At 39.2% G+C, this 17312-nt stretch overlaps 1 protein-coding gene across 17 annotated transcripts in view; it reads right to left on the bottom strand.

Annotated features, from left to right (window-relative positions):
• LOC126236282 (transmembrane protein 94) overlaps positions 1-17312 on the bottom strand; it is a 538855-nt gene that overhangs the window by 318654 nt on the left and 202889 nt on the right. For all 17 annotated transcript variants that reach the window (XM_049945449.1, XM_049945454.1, XM_049945456.1 and 14 more), the window contains exon 13: positions 2552-2766. In XM_049945449.1, the coding sequence (XP_049801406.1) occupies positions 2552-2766 (215 nt within the window). The remainder of the gene's footprint in view (positions 1-2551; positions 2767-17312) is intronic.

Genomic DNA, 17312 nt, shown 5'->3' with positions numbered 1-17312 from the left:
CAAAATCTAACATACCAGCTTATTTGATTAAATATAATGATCACAAGTGGTTGTTATTGTGTAATACTGATAATTCATATACCTGAGATTTATTTTTTATTCATCTAAGGTTAACTTTTATACCTCACAGTATGTCGTGTATGTGGCCACATAGTCATACCACGGTTTCATGGTTTGAATAACATACGAGGCTCAATGGAGAAGAAATTAGTCATCCCTAGAGAAATCATAACAAGTGTAATTTAATAATATACTCATATTACTAGTATTCCGCCCCTGGACTTGATAACCATCTGGATTTATTTAGGGAGTTCAGAAGGTTGTGCAGGTATGTCACATCCATATTATGCTACTCATTGAGGATTTTATCGTGCAATTCCACCAAATTGCAGGAAGGCTGATGTTGGCAAGCTACACACTGTTCCAACATGTTCCAACATGTCCCACAGATTTTCCATGGGGTTCAACCGAGGTTATTTTGCAGGCCAACCACATTGAAATTGGGTGGGGGACTGTTCAGAAAACCAGTCACAAATTCTTTCAGTCTGGTGAACTTCGTTGTTGATACCTTTATCTTCCTTAGTGAGCAATGGCTTCTTGCAAGGTGACTGACACCAAATGTTCATTGCATGCAGTTTCTGCTGCAATGTTCTCCCACTAACAGGTGGGGCTGGACCTTCATTCACCATCTGCAGCAATCCTGTTGGGTTTGGAAGTGATTCTGATTAACAAGCTGCAAAAAGCATCTCTAGGCCCTCTCGATCAGGATCTTTTTCCGGCCACAGATCTGATGTCGTGTTTCATGGCCATATGTGTTACATCACAACTAGTTGTAAACACGATGAACAGACCGCCCAAAATACCAACAAATGCAGCAGCTTCACACACCGTATCACCACTCGCACGGCCAAACACATTGCCTATTTTTGCTACTCTGCCACGTCCTTATGCTTATCCATGTTTATGTACAATGTCCACCTGAAGCATAAATGTCTCACTGATTGCTATTGCCTTATGTTCAGTAAGAGGCAGTGCAAACGTGGCTGAGCACTTGACTTGATCACTGCACCATCTGTAAAGGCTCGACAATTTGTCTGCATGTGTGCACTGGTGTGACTAATTTTTTGTCTGGTGAGATTGACATATAGTGTACTCTCCCTTAAACCAGAATGGACAGACATCTGCTGGTGAGAGGAAAACAACATGACATTTCCAACAAAACCATGATATTTAAGCTCTTTAGTATCTGAGAACTACAATGGGAACCATTTATCTAGTGAATTTATATAGAAAACACCTCGTTAAGCTCATTCTCGAATTTCATTAGAGATGACAGATTTGCTACATTGTTCAGTCTGATAGGCTGACTTGTATTAATTACATCTGTTAACTATAAAAATTTGCACTTGACTGCGACATTTTCAATCAATACAAAATAAAATGAGTAAGTCCACCAGTTGCAGGAATGTATTTTTCATATATTTCAAGCATTTTTACTTTTACAAAATTTATCTGATTGCGGAAATAGCTAAACTGATTGCTGTTACCCTTTACAAAACCTATTCTGAAATGAACAATATCTCTCCACCAAACACTTCATTTAAAGAGAGACAGAGAGAGAGAGAGAGAGAGAGAGAGAGAGAGAGAGAGAGAACAAAAGAGTAGAAAGGGAAAAGGAAAACAATAATTTGCTCATTATGTTATTGGTTTGAGAGAAATCGAACATTGCAGGTGGACATTTCCCTGAGTGTGTTACTTTATGTCAGTACCAGCTGGTCACTGGCCTCTGGGTGACATCAGCTGTTGCACAATGTTCATGATATGTTTAGTGATAGGCAGCCATTTGGTGTCACCGGGACCAAGTGTTGAAGTGGCTGAATGGGGCTGAGATATGGGTCTAATGGCTGTGATTCTTACTGAGAATCATCATGTGTGTACATAACCAATGCAGGATTGCCACTTTACATAAGATTAGTCAGTGCACATTTTTCATCTTGTCAGTCAAATTATTTTTTCAGCAACTTTTATTGCCATCAGATAAAATGCTCTTTTCACATTCTACCAAAACATGTACTCAACAAGAATTTTCCTCTCTAAAAGTGTTCCTGCATTACTTTGAGTAACATATAGTTTGCTGAGATCTGCAAAAATTATGTCTTCTTGAGTCACAAATTTTCTTGTTCTCTTTGAATAGGGCCTCCAATGTGTCTCAGACGCTGAAGGTTAAGAATAATATGTTGCAGACCCTGCAGTCCAACAATGTGTCTGGACCTACAACAGGTCTCCTGGAGTGTCAATCTCTATGGAAAATGTTTTCTCCTATCTCCAGAAAGTTTAAGATGCCCTCAGAGGGACACATCACAAATGCTTTACTACAATAAGCAATAGTAATCTCTCAGTCTGTGGAACTCTTGATAATCATAACATGAAATCTCATTCTATACACAAAAGTAAATGTGACCTATATTGTGGGGGTACTTAACTTGTACACAATAAAAGTGACATGCTCTAAAGTAAGTTACGTCATCAATCTATAAGAACTGATGCTTACCTGTCACTTGCAGTTAGTGGACATAAATCATAACCATCCCAGAACTCAATGCATGCGTCTAGTATGATGTCTGCAGTGCCCTGAGCCATGAGCTGCAAATTTCTTCTACTGTGTTCTCGAACTACAACAGCAACCATGTGAGGAAAAGGGAACTTCAACTTTGCTATCGGTAAAGATCTAGCAAACTTGATATCTCGGCGCACCAACTCTGGTTGCTGTGGAGAATTGTAATCCTGAGTAACTCGCTAATAGAACAAAGACTTAGTACAATTCAAGCAAAGACTAACAATAAAACTAAGCAAAATGAAAGAATAAATGTACTCACAACAAAATAAACAACGATAGATGGCAATATTTTCCACCTTCAATTACAATTATTATATATGTTTGACTACTGGCCACTTTTGGCTATTATGCCATTTTCAATGTGCAGTGTGATATCTGCTCATCACTAGATGACAGGGAAAAACAAAACTTATGACAAGTATTAAAAAGTAGAATAATAACTCTTAAAACAATCAGTTTCCTCAATAACAGTTATTACAAATGTATGGAAGGACAAAGACATGAACATAGTGGCACTAACACAAGCAATGACAACACTTAAAATACCAGATGAAGAGGAATAGGGGAGACACAATAAGGACACAGAGACAAACAATGAAGTGCAACCATCATTCATCATATGAAAGTAACCAATATTGTTTTGAAAGCATGTAAAATAGTAGCTTTTAACAAAATATGATTTCAAACTACACTGGAAATTACTTTTAAATTATCAAATATGTATACAGAAAATATGAAAAAAGTGGAGAGAAAACTGAAATGCTAATGATAATACCAAAACCTTGTTATAAATAAATACTGCATGCCCAAAATAACTAACAACTATCAAAAGAGGTATATTGTTTTTGTTACCAAGAAGATTCCCCCCATGTGTGTGTGTGTGTGTGTGTGTGTGTGTGTGTGTGTGTGTGTGGGCGCACGCGCACACACACACACACACACACACACACACACACACACACACACACACAGCCCCTGGAGATCTTTTACCCAAGAGGATGCCATCCTCATTAAACCATGCAGTAGAGCTGCATGCCCTCAGGAAAAATTACGTTTGTACCATTGTCTTGCTTTCAGCCATTTGCAGTACCAGCACAGCAAGGCCGTTTTGGTTGATGTTACAAGGCCAGATCAGTCAATCATCGAGACTGTTGGCGCTGCAACTACTGAAAAGGCTGCTGCCCCTCTTCAGGAACCACATTTTTATCTGGCCTTTCAACTGATACCCCTCCTTTGTAGTGTCATCTGTGGTAGGCTATCTGTATCGTTAAGGCACCAAGCCATGGCAAGGTCCATGGTGCATGGGTATGAAATATTCTTAGTAACCAGGGAAAAAATATTGTTAGTAATCATATTTTTCCATTCATCACATGTTAGTATGTAACAGTGCCAACCCCCCCCCCCCCCTCCCCACCACCACCACCAGCACCACCACCACCTCTCTCTCTCTCTCTCTCTCTCTCTCTCTGAATTGCTATTCTGTTCTGAAGAGTGTGGAGTGATCATTTTCAGCTGGATTCCGAAGTTTCTGAGAAGCTCCCTTCGTGTCATAGTTAACATACCTAGTACCATTATCCACACACATCATTTTGATTCTTTGACAACACCTGTTCAATACAAGAGTGTTGAATTCACAGAATTTATGAATGGAATCAGATTTGTGACTGGGAAAATAAGCAGTCCTGTATCCAGATCAGTCATCTTTAAATTTGACAAGAAAATTTGCACCGCCAACTGATTCAATTGACATAAGACTGCAGACATCCGATCAGCATTTGTGATTCGCAGTTGCTGCCGAAGAATAGATCACCGTAAACTTCACTGTATATCAATGCCAATAAATGTACATTTTTGACAATGTCTGGAATTTACCATTGGTTTTGCATAAACTAATTCACTGTAAATGGGCATTTATGATTTAGTTATTGTAGCACACATTGTAATTAACATCCTGTGTGAAGTCTAGTTTTCCCTTTCAACAGGAATATATATTATCAAAATTCATCATAAATTATACTCTATTTTTCAGTTTTCTAGTTACTATAACCTCAAAAAGTTTTAGGAAATTTGTAATTTTAACCACAGTGTTTTTTTTTTGCCTTCATAGAAATCTAATTTTGTGTAATTGCTTCAGTTCTTATATGCCTAGTCCTTGGAAAAAAAGTAGTAGAAGTGATCAACAAAACTACCCTCCAATATCCTTGACATTGATTTGTTGTATAAACTGGGAACAATTTCTGAGCTCAAGCATAATGAGCTACTTTAAACAAAATACCTCCTCCATGCCAACAAGCACAGATTCCGAAAACATCGATCGTGCAAAACCCAACTCACTCTTTTCACACACAACACTCCGAAAGCTTTGGATCAAGGCAGTCAGATAGATGCAGTATTTCTCGATTTCCAAAAGGCATTTGACTCAGAACCAAATCTATGCTTATTATCAAAAGTATGATCTACATCTACATTTATATATCTAATGTGCAAATCACACTGAGGCGCCTCATAAATGTTTTATTTTTTTATTTGCTGTCTGTGTAACAATCAATTTTTGGACACTATTGTAGATTTTAGGTTTCAAAACAATTCTCTGTTATTCCACTCTTGAACAGCGTAATGAAAAAAATGAACACCTATATCTGTCCATATGAGGTCTTACTTCCCTTATTTTATTATATTATCCTTTCACCCTATGTCATCAGCATCAACAATATATTTTCTCATTTGGAGGAGAAAGTTGGTGATTGAAATTTTGTGAGAAGATACCACTGCAGTCAGAAACGCCTTTGTTTTAATGATGTCCACTCCAAATCCTGTATCATGTTATGACACTCTCTCTCCAACTTCTTGATCATGCAAAACTTGCTGCCCTTTTTTGAATTTCCTTGATGTAATCCATTGATCCTATCTAGTAAGGATCCCACATCATGCAGCAGTACTCCAAATGAGGATGGACAAGCATAGTGTAGGCATTTGTTGCATCTTGTAAGTGTTCTGCCAATACAATGTAGTCTTTGGTTCACATTCCCTAGATTTTCTATGGGTTCTTTCCAATTTAAGTTGTTCATAATTGTAATTCCTAGGTATTTAGTTGAATTTAGGGCCTTTAGAATTGGTTGATTAATCATGTAACTGAAGTTTAACAGATTCCTTCTAGCACTCACATGGATGACCACACACTTTTCATTTTTTGGAGTCAATTGCCAATTTTTGCATCATACAGATGTCTTATACAAATCATTTTGCTATTGATTTTGATCTTCAGACGACTTTACTAGATGATAAACGACAGCATCACCTGCAAACAACCTAAGATGGCAGCTCAGATTCTCTCCTAAATCATTTATATAGATAAGGAATAACTGAGGGCCTGTAACATTATCTTGGGGAACACCACAAATCACTTCTGTTTTACTCAACAACTTTCTGTCAATTACTACAAACTGTGATCTCTCTGACAGGAAATAATGAATCCAGTCACATAACTGAGATGATATTCCATAAGCTTGCAATTTGATTACAAGTCGCTTGTGAAATAAGGTGTTGAAAGCCTTCTGGGAATCTAGAAATACAGAATCAATTTGAAATCCCTTGTCGATAGCATTCAACACACTGTGTGAGTAAAGAGCTAGTTGTATTTTACAAGAATAATATTTTCTAAATCCGTATTGACTGTGTGCTGATAGACTGTCCTCTTCAAGGTAATTCATAATGTTCAAACACAATATGTGTTCCAAAATCCTGCTGCAGACTGACGTTAATGATATGGACCTGTAATTTAGTGAATTACTCCTACTGCCTTCCTTGAATATTGGTGTGACATGTGCAAGTTTCCAGTCTTTCAATAAGGATCTTTCGTTGAGGGAGCATACGATACACACTTATTAAGTATGGAGCTAGTACATCAGCATACTCTGAAAGGAACCTAATTGGTATACAAACTTGACCAGAAGACTTGCTTTTATGAAGTGATTTAAAAGTTGCTTCACTACTCCAAGAACACCTACTTTTAAGTTACTCATGTTGTCAACCGTTCTTGATTCAAATTATGGAATATTTACTTCATTTTCATTGGTGAAGGAATTTTGGAAGGCCGTGCTTAGTAACTCTGCTTTAGCAGCACTGTCATCAATAGTATTTCCATTGATATCACGTTAAGAGGGCATTGATTGTGTCTTGCCCCCAGTATACTTTACATATGACCAGAATCTCTTTGGATTTTCTGTCAGGTTTCATTGTGAAAACTATTACAAGCATCTCCTAATGAAGTCTGAGCTAAATTTCAAACTTCTGTAAAAGATCATCAATCTTGGGGGGGTTTTGTTCTTTTAAATTTGGCATGCTTTTTTACATTGTTTCTGCAACAATTTTCTGACCTGTTTTGTGTACCTTGGGGTATAAGCTCCGTAATTTGTTAATTTATTTGGTATAATTCTCTGAACTGCTGCCGATATTATTTCTCTGAATTCAAGCCACAACTGGTCTACACTTACATTATGAAGTAAGGAGTAATAGCGAAATTTGTGAATAAAATGAGCATATTTTGGTAGAGAGGACACAGCATGTTACCTTGGATTGTCATAAATAGGGGTAAATGTAACTTGCTGTTCACACTGTATATCAGTGACTATGCTGAGAGTATTAGTGTTACCCTCAGACTGTTACCTACAACAAAGTGCTGTCTGAAAGAAGCTGCAAAGATAATCGGTCAGATCCTGATAAACTTTCAAAGTTGTGTAAAGATTGCTAACTTCCTTTAAATGTCCAGAAATGTAAAATTGGGCATTTCACAAAAAGAAGAAATGTTGTATATTATGACTATAACATAGTTGGAATCGACCAAATCATCCACCATTCACCTCCTCTTGCCACCACCTTCATATTGTGAGCCTATGTGAATGTGAAACTGAATTATCACATATGCTCCATCATGGGAAAAGCAGGTGATAGATTTCAGTTTCTTGGTAGAATACCGGTGAAATTCAATAAGTGTAGAAACAAGATTTCTTACAAATCACTCATGTATCCCATCCTAGAATACTGCATGTAATTGTGACTCATATCAAGTAGGACTAATGGAGGATATTGAATGTGTACAGAGAAGGGCACAATGAATGATTACAGCTTTGCTTGATCCATGGGAGACTGTTGCAGAGATGCTGAAGAAACTGAACTACAAAACTCTTGAGTACAGACAAACTATCGTGAGAAAGCCCGCTTACAAGGTTTCTAGAAGAGGCTTTAAATGATGACTTTAGGAATATAATGTAACATCCTACACATCACTCCCATAGGGATCATGACAATGCGATAAGATTTATTTATTTATTTATTACTTGTCATTAGCCAACATTTATTCAAATAGACAGTTTTGACATTACATTTGATAGTGAATCTAAAATTGGGAAACTATTTACATTCAGATTACATTACATGAGGATAAAGAGTTATTCTCTACATTATAATTCCTTAACATCATAGTTACTCTCTACTACATTCCAATTCCTTTACACCATTGTTACTCTCACTCTCTACTACATTCTAATTCCTTTACTTCATAGATACACTTATCAGCTAACAATTTGTGCAGCTGCTTCTTGAAGGCATCACCTTGTAGGTCTTTCAGTGATTGTGGTAACTTGTTATATAATTTTAATCCTGTTTGCTTAAAGCTACTTTGGACCTTAGATAGCCCAGTAAAGTCTACATCAAGATTGTTTTTATATCTGGTATCATGTGAATGAACATCTGTTCTGGAAGGTAAGGTATGTATTTGTTTTTTTATGGAAAGAAGACACGTTTTTATATACAGAGAAGGTAATGTTAAGATCCTTAAAGTGCTTTCGACATGATTCTTGGCTTTTAATACCTGTAATTGCTCTAATTGCTTTCTTCTGCCACATGAACACTGTCTGAGCACCAGTTGAGTTGCCCCATAATTTTATTCCATACTGTAAGTGAGATTCAAAGACGGCATAATAAGAAGATAAAAGTTGTTTTCTGCTAACTAATGTTTTTAGTTTCCTTAACAAAAAGACTACTCTAAATAGTCTGGTACATAACAGTTCCGTGTGGGTGTTCCATGTTAATTTCGGGTCCAGGTGGATTCCTAGAAGTCTTACAGAGTCAGACTCATTTAATTTTTCCTGTAGATTGTGCAAGAAGAATTACATAGTTTCAGTCTTGCTACTGTTGAGTATCAGCTTGTTACTGTGGAGCCATATGGCAGACTTTTCAAACATTACTTTTGTTTGTTTCTTCGCTTCCTCCAATTTGTTATTTGAGGTAATCAGGGTTGTGTCGTCAGCATATATTATTGACTTGTGAAGCATGAAAGTAGGCAAGTCATTCATGTATACCAGGAAGAGAAAAGGTCCAAGCACTGAGCCTTGTGGCACGCCTCTTATAACTGGTAGAGCATTTGATTGCTGGCTATTTACTATAACTACCTGAGTTCTGTTGGTCAGGTATGATCTGATTAATGCCAGTTCGTTATTTTTGACACCATAGCACTCTAGTTTATTTCTTAGTATTTCATGGGATACAGTATCAAATGCTTTACTCAGATCTAGTAGTACAGCACAAGTGATGGAATTGTTCTCGAAGCCATCAAGTATGTCTGTCACAAGAGTTTCTACTGCATTTATTGTAGACAATCCTGGCCTAAAACCAAAGAGCGAGGAGGAAAAAAGATTTTGTTCAGCAAAGTAGTTGCAAAGTTGTGTTTTAATGCAGCATTCTATTATCTTGGATAATATAGGTATGAGGGATATTGGACGGTAACTTTCATGTTTGTTTTTTTTTTTTTCTCCTTTTTTATAGATTGGGATAACAATAGTAGCCTTCAGGACCTCAGGAAATTTTCCAGCTGTAAAAGTACTATTGATCAGAAAGGTAAGAGGGGCAACAATAATGTCAATTATTTGTTTCAAGATGGTGTTGGAGATGCCATAGAGATCTTCACTGTATGAGCCATGTAAGTTTGTGACGACTTTGTATACAGTTTGGCAGGTCACCTGTTTCCATTTAAAGGATAAGTTATTTAGGTCAGGAATGTTGTAGATAAAACTTTCAGAAGTTGCATCATCTGATGCAGAGGTAACAGTAGCTTCGAACTTAGTACTGTTAACAAAAAATTCATTTAATTTTTCTGGCACTATTGGAATTTCTTGTCTGTTTTTATGCTTCCCTGCTATTTTGTTTATTACCTGCCAGGCTGCTTTGCATTTGTTGCTGGAGTTTTCAATGAAAGCATCATTGGCTCTCTGCTTTGCTGTCTGTATTTCAGTTCTATAATTCTTCCTGGATTCTTTATACCTCTACTTCGATTCTAGGTTACCAGTTTTAGCCATTTTATGTAGGGCAATAAGTGTGTTTCTCAGGTCATGCAGTTCAGAAGTAAACCAGTTGTGCTTCTTTTTTCTACTTGGTGCACTATCTATTTTCATCTTTTTGATTATTTGTGGGCAACAGTTTTGAACTAAGCTTGTTAGTATGTTCATGAATAAGTTAAAAGCATTATCGTTGTTATTACAGATTTGAACAATCACTCTTCCCGCACTCCGAGATATACCCTCTGCCATGAACTTCATTGTGGTTTGCAGACTATAGATGTAGATGTACATGTAGATACATAAATTCACCTGTGTTTGTAGTTTTTGCTGAACTTAAGCTGATGCACCTTGCCTAGATGACAGGGTTCACAGAAAGATCTTGTTTTATTACAGTAAGTCTTTCAACAATTGCTCTAGCTAACATTTGTTAGAGTATCCATGTTCTGGTATGGCCCCATTGTTCATGCAGCTGTTTCAAGTCATTCACTGCAGATGTTTACTTCATCCCTTGCAAGATTGTATTTATTTTGTCACAAAAAAACAGTCATAAGCTTGAAAATCAACTCAAAAATATCTTACAAAAAAATCAGCCACAGGGATGTGGAAAGCGAAATTCTGTTTCTAAAAAAGAAAACACCATCTGGGTAGGATGAAACACTGACATCTGTAATCCAGAGAGTGTACAGCATCATTTCACAACCACTGTCAGCAATCACAAATCAATCTTTTGAGCAGGGATGTTTTTCAAATGTATTAAAATATGCTGAGATAAAACACCTATTCAAAAAGGGATTGACAGAAGATGGGGAATACCGTCCTATCTCTCTTCTGCTGGTACTTTCTAAAATGTTCAAAAAGATTCCAACAAAACAAATTCAAAATTTTCTTACTGTAAATGAAATAATTTTTAAATACTAGTTCAGATTCCAACAAGGAAAAGGAACTGTAAATGCAGTCAATCAGTTTACTCAAAAGACACGCTCCTCGTTAGATAAGGGCAGAAAAGTCACAGGAATACTCTGTGATCTGACAAAAGCTTTTGCAGTGAACCACTCATTACTCAAATGTAAATCACATATATACTGAATCAGAGACACTGCTTTAACTCATACTTGACAGACAGAAAACAAAGAACAATAACTTCAAAGTCAAGAAATTACTCCTAAAACTTGAAAATAACTGGCGAAGGAGTTCTGGAAATTTTGAGATTGGGTCCCTACCAGTTCCTTTCCTACATAAATGACCTAAAGAAAAAAGAATTACATGCAAGAAGTTTGAACAGCTTCCAAATGTCATATCGATGTCTTTGATGGAGGAAGGAACTGATTTCACAAGTGTTCTTCGTCAGATAGTGAGAGAGGAAGTTCAGAAGGCACTTGGACTGCACGGCGAGCAAAAACCTGAGATGCTTCAAGAGGTCATAAGGGAGGAAACGGAACAGACATTGAACCCAATCTCTTGTCCTTCATTTCCCTTTCAAATGGTGAAAAAGTCACGACCCAGGCGAAGTTACATTCCTACAATACCGTATGAGGAACATGTTTGGGCACCAAGGAAGACTGAGGTTGGAGGACACAATATAACCAATCAGTATGTTTCCACTGCGGACGACCGGGACATGTGGTGTGCTATTGTCAAGAAAGCAGCAGATATTTGATGACGCCCGTACCAGAAGACAGAAGATCAATCTTAGCCAACGCCAACTCCGGGACAATGAAGATGAACAAGGAGATGTGGGTGCAGGACAACGTAGGTCACCATCGCCGCAAGCTAGCCGCAGGAGAGGACGCTCCCCAACACATCGATCAAGGTCTCCACTGCTGTTTAGAAGCTCCAGCTGATCACGTAGCATCCGCAACCTGGAAAATTAAAGAGTGTAACCTTTCTTGGAGGTGAGGCGGCCGAAGAGCAAAATCCTCTGCCGTCTATCACTACAAAAATGATAGGAAACTACGTCGATATCCTCATGGATGGCCGACCAGCCCAAGCTCTTGTGGACTCTGGAGCATCATATTCAGTCATTTCGGAGAAGTACCGTTGTCAGTTGCAGAAAACCGTATTCGTCGATAACAAAACATCTCTGCTGATGGTGGCTAATGGGAAATATGTAAAACCTACAGGAAGATGTGTCATTCATGTGGGTATAAGTGGCCATACACAGCCCTTAGAATTCAGCGTCTTACAAGAGTGTAGTCATGACATCATTCTTGGATGGGACTTTTTGGAAGCTTCTCAGGCAATTATAGATTGTGGTCGCTCAAAGATTATGTTAGACGAGATGAGATACTGCGGACAGGAAGATGCACATCAGAGCGCGTGGAGAGTATGTGTGCTGGATGAAGTGATCATTCCTGCAGTCAGCACTAGAAAGGTAACTGTCATGTGTCATACCATGCATCACCCCATGGATCTTGTAGTGGAATGTAAGGGAAGCATACAACCGAAGAATAACTTGGTCATCCCAGCCTCCGTCGTCTCGTTTACGAACAGATTCAGTGAATTGGGGATAGTTAACTGTCACCGAGAACCGCAGATCCTTCCAAGATGCATATGCACAGCAACGCTGAGCCGTTAATTGCAGAACAGCTGAGTGTCATAGAAACCTCCCATGCCGAGTCTGTGAACGAAATTGGCGCTACCACTACGAAACAAGATCTTCTAGCTCAATTATCACCAGATCCCGCCAAGGAACAACAGAAGAAGCTACTTGCCATTCTTCAATAGTTCTCTGAATGCTTCAATCCGCATGTGAAGAGCAAATTAGACTAATCGATGGTGAAGTACCGGATTAGTACTGGAGACGGTTAACCAATAAGCCGCAGAGCATACTGTGTGTCAGCAACAGAACGTCGAATAATTTGCAACGAGGTAGAGAAAATGAAGAAGAATGACATCATTCAGCCTTCACAGAGCCCATTGTCATCACCAGTGGTTCTCGTCAGGAAGAAGGATGGCAATTGGTGCTTTTGTGTTGATTACAGGAAGCTTAATAAGATAACTAAAAAGGACGTTAACCCCTTCCACGAATTGACGATACACTAGATTGTCTGAAGGGGGCTAAGTTTTTCTCAACCATGGACATGTACTTGGGATACTGGCAAATTGAAGTAGATGAGGCTAATTGTGAGAAAACTGCATTCATCACCCCTGAGGGCCTGTATGAGTTTAAGGTAATGCTACTTGGTTTGTGTAATGCACCAGCAACTTTTGAATGGATGATGGATAATCTTCTATGTTACCTGAACAGGACGATGTATCTTGTTATTTAGATGACATAATAGTGTTCTCAGATACATTTGATGAACATATAAAAAGACTGAGGGCCGTTCTTAAGTGTCTCCAACAAGACGGACTGAAACTTAATCCAAGAAAGTGTCTCTTTGGAGCAAACGAAATCAAAATACTTAGACACATTGTGTCAAATGAAGATGAGCAGCCATACCCAGAAAAGGTGAGATCTGTAACGGAATTTCCTGTTCCTTAAAGTATTAGAGATGTGAGAAGCTTCCTCGGATTATGTTCATATTACCGTTGTTTCATCAAAGACTTTTGTATCAAACCCAGGCCACTCCAAGAGTTGTTAAAAGCCGGTGCTAAATTTATCTGAGGTGGTGCTCAACAAGATTCTTTTGATGTGCTGCGAAATCTCTGACGACTGACACTGTACTTGGTCTGTATGATGAGAGAGCACCTACAGAACACACACAGATGCCAGTGGGTATGGGATCTGTGCTGGGTGCAATTTTCAGATGGAAAAGAGAAGGTTATAGCCTATGCTTCTAGAACACTTACAAAAGCCGAGAGAAACTACTCAACTAGAGAAAGAGAATGTCTTGCTGTGATCTGAACCATGTGCAAATTTCGACAGTGTCTCTATGGAAGGCCATTCACAGTTGTTACAAGACCATCATTCAGTTTGTTGGTTGACAGTTCTTAAGGATCCAACAGGATGACTCGCCAGGTGGGCACTACGTCTTCAAGAATGTGACATTACCATAGTGCACAAAAGTGGAAGAAAACACCAAGATGCCGACTGTCTCTCAAGAAACCCTGTGCAAGACCATGAAGACTTCGATGAAGATTGTGACTGTCTCGCTGCACTACAGGATCTCCCTGCTGAGCGTAAGAAGGACGCCAAGATGTCTCAAATTACACTTGCATTAAATCGGTCAGAGGATGTGAAAGGACAATTTAAGGTAGTTAATGGATTATTTTCCAAGTAAAACTTTGATTCGTTTGGAAAGAGGTGGCTACCAGTCATTCCTTAACACACGCGCTTAGATGTTCTACAGAAATTCCATGACATACCTGAAGCCGTACATTTAGGATTTATTAATACATACGATAGGATCCGCAAGAGATTTTTCTGGCCAGGTTTATTTAGGAGTGTCTGTCACTATGTCACACACTGTCGAGAGTGCCAGAGGAGAAAGGCAGTTCCTCAGAAACCACCTGGCCGACTCATACCAATTCTACCAGCTGAAATGCCTTTCCAGCATGTTGGGATTGACCTCCTCGGACGATTTCCAGCATATGCTAGCGGCAATAGATAGAATATTGTTTGCACCGATTATCTGACATGCTATGCCATTACAAAAGCCATGAAAACAGCCAAAGCATTCGAGGTAGCCAAATTCATCATGGAAGACATTGTATTAAAACATGGTGCCCCAAGGTCATTAATTACAGATCGAGGGAAAGTTTTTCAATTGAATCTTGTGACACCGATAAACTATCGGTGCAACATTACTCATCACATGACTACTGCCTACCATCCGCACACTAACGGGCTTACTGAACGCCTAAATAAGACCTTGGCTGACATGCTATCAATGTTCGTCAATGCTGAGCAGAGCAACTGGGATGAGGTGCTACCTTTTGTGACATTTGTCTACAACACCGCTAAACAGGACACCACAGGATTTATGCCATTTTTCCTGGTGTATGGGCGTGAGGCGACTACGACAATGGCCACTGTGTTTCCGTTACATCCTGATGACGTGGACGATGACTACATCGGCCAGGTGTTAACCAGAGCTGAGGAAGCTCGGCAGTTAGCTCGACTCCGCATGCTGCAGGTTCAAAAAAATGATCGCCGAAGGTATGACATGAGCCACCACCTTGTTGTTTGCCAGCCTGGTGATCTCGTCTGAATCTTCACTCCTGTCCGGAAGGTTGGTCTCTCTGAGAATCTCCTCAGGCACTACTTTGGACCTTGTAAGGTTGTAAGACAGTTATCTGATGTTACTTATGAAGTTGAAGATTTCAACCTCAACACAAGACAACGAAAAATCAGAGATACAGTCCACATCCTTTGAATGAAGCCCTATAAGGATCCTGCAATCCAGGGTAAATTCGAAGTTCCAGCAACAGGCAACAATCGGAAAGGTGACGAAGAGCATAGCAGCAAAGGAGGTTCTAAGAAGATCACTGCCAGGGTGAACATCAGTCATTGGGAGTCGAAGTATGCAGGACCAATGACTCGTTCCTGGACTAGGATGCCGTAACACCGAGACGCTGTTCTGTTAAGGAGGGAGCAATGTCGCAGAACAAACTGAGTAGCACCGTCAGTGTGGTATAGCAGTTATGATACTAGACTGTTGCATGGAGGGCCGTGAGTTCAAAACTCACCTGAACTGTAAAATTTTAATTTCTATATTTGGTTCGAGTATGTCCTATAAGTACCCACAAATGTCAAGAATCATTGAACTGGAATGTTCTGTAACTGTATATATACCGTATGTGTTATGGCCGGAAGCAGTTTGCTCCGCTCTCTTGTATGTGCAAGTGCTGAATAAACCTTCGTTAAGTGAAGTTAGTGTTTGCCATTCATCTAATTACACCTTCTTCTACGTGGCAATATAATAAGATTCATTATAAATGTTGAAGTACGAAGATATTTGTAAACAAGACATGTTAATGAAAGCTTGTGCTGTGAGAAGCTGTGATTTAAAGGAAGTGTTGAACAAAGGGTCTTGTGGCACTACGATTGACTTGGGTGAGTGATTGTCTTCAATGGAATGAAAGGATGGAACATGGTGATAATGGTAATGAAGGAGTGGAGGCTTGGATGATGGAGGGATAGAAGAAGAAGAGGGATATGTGGCAGACAATCTTTGCCCAGGAACAGGGAGAGACAGCTTACATTACAAATAGGTGCACAGAATGAAGGTGGTGGACAAGTGGAGGTGAATGGAGTACATGGGGAAAGCTCTGATTAAACAGTGTGATTGCAGATACATCTCTGCAAATATCTAAATGAAGTAGAGGAGAAAGATAGAGCAGGAAATGAAATAGAAATAGGAATTGATGAATCTTCAAGATAGAGACTTGAGAATGGTATCTAGAGCTTCTATTTCCACCAGCAAATTTCACATATCACCCTGTGATTCATTCAGCTCTTTCCTTACCAGTCCTGTAACTGCTATGTCATATCACATCAGAGGCAGGGCCATATGCTACAAGAATTTATCTCCTATACAGTCTTGACAGCAAGCACCACATGGCTTTCTATATGGTCACAACTGCTACACATCTGTCCAGTGATTTGAATGGCCATCTCCAAATAACAGGCAAGGGCAACTTTTACTGTCTAATGACAGCAGAAAATGAACCAAGAGGAGGGTCTGGGTCAGAGGCTCAGATGGTTCTGCAATTGTATAGGCTGCAAATTCCTTGTCTTGCACCATAAAATGGTGGGGTATCAGGTTCCTTAATAAATCAGGGTTCCATTACAACCACGAGGCAGCTACACAGGCAGCCATCACCTTCCTGTATTCTCCCAGAAGCAGACCAACACCTTTCCCCACCTCTACCTTGCTATCCTCCCTTGTCCCTGCCCCAGCTTCCTCCTTACCCCCAACACCCACAGATTGCTTTTCCCATCAATCACTGTTGGTGTACACAGTCTGGCATCAGTGGCCAGACAAAGTGGTCACTCGTGCGCGCGCGCGTGTGTGTGTGTGTGTGTGTGTGTGTGTGTGTGTGTGTGTTTTCTATGTTAGAAGATGGCCTTTTGACGAAAAGCTCTATAGTGTAGCAGTATTTTTGTTCTGACTGACTGCAACTGAACGTCTCCTTTACATGGTGAATAACAATCTGTCCTTTTCATAATATATCTGCTATTCCATCCTGGATGTTCCGTTGTTTCATAATTGGTTCCTTTCACCAAACCCACCCCCCACCCCCAACTCAAACAAAATAGTTGCTGAAAGGTTCAAAGAAAATTTAAGTATTGTCTCAAATAGGTACCCCACTCACACACTTATTATTGGTAACAACTTCAATTTATCCTCAATATGTTGATGAAAAAACATGTTCCAAGTCGGCAGCAGGTATAAAACATTGATGAAAATTGTAGT

Source organism: Schistocerca nitens, chromosome 2, assembly GCF_023898315.1.
Source record: "Schistocerca nitens isolate TAMUIC-IGC-003100 chromosome 2, iqSchNite1.1, whole genome shotgun sequence".
Classification (NCBI taxonomy): Eukaryota; Metazoa; Arthropoda; class Insecta; order Orthoptera; family Acrididae; genus Schistocerca; species Schistocerca nitens.
This window is presented reverse-complemented; position numbering and strand designations above follow the sequence as displayed.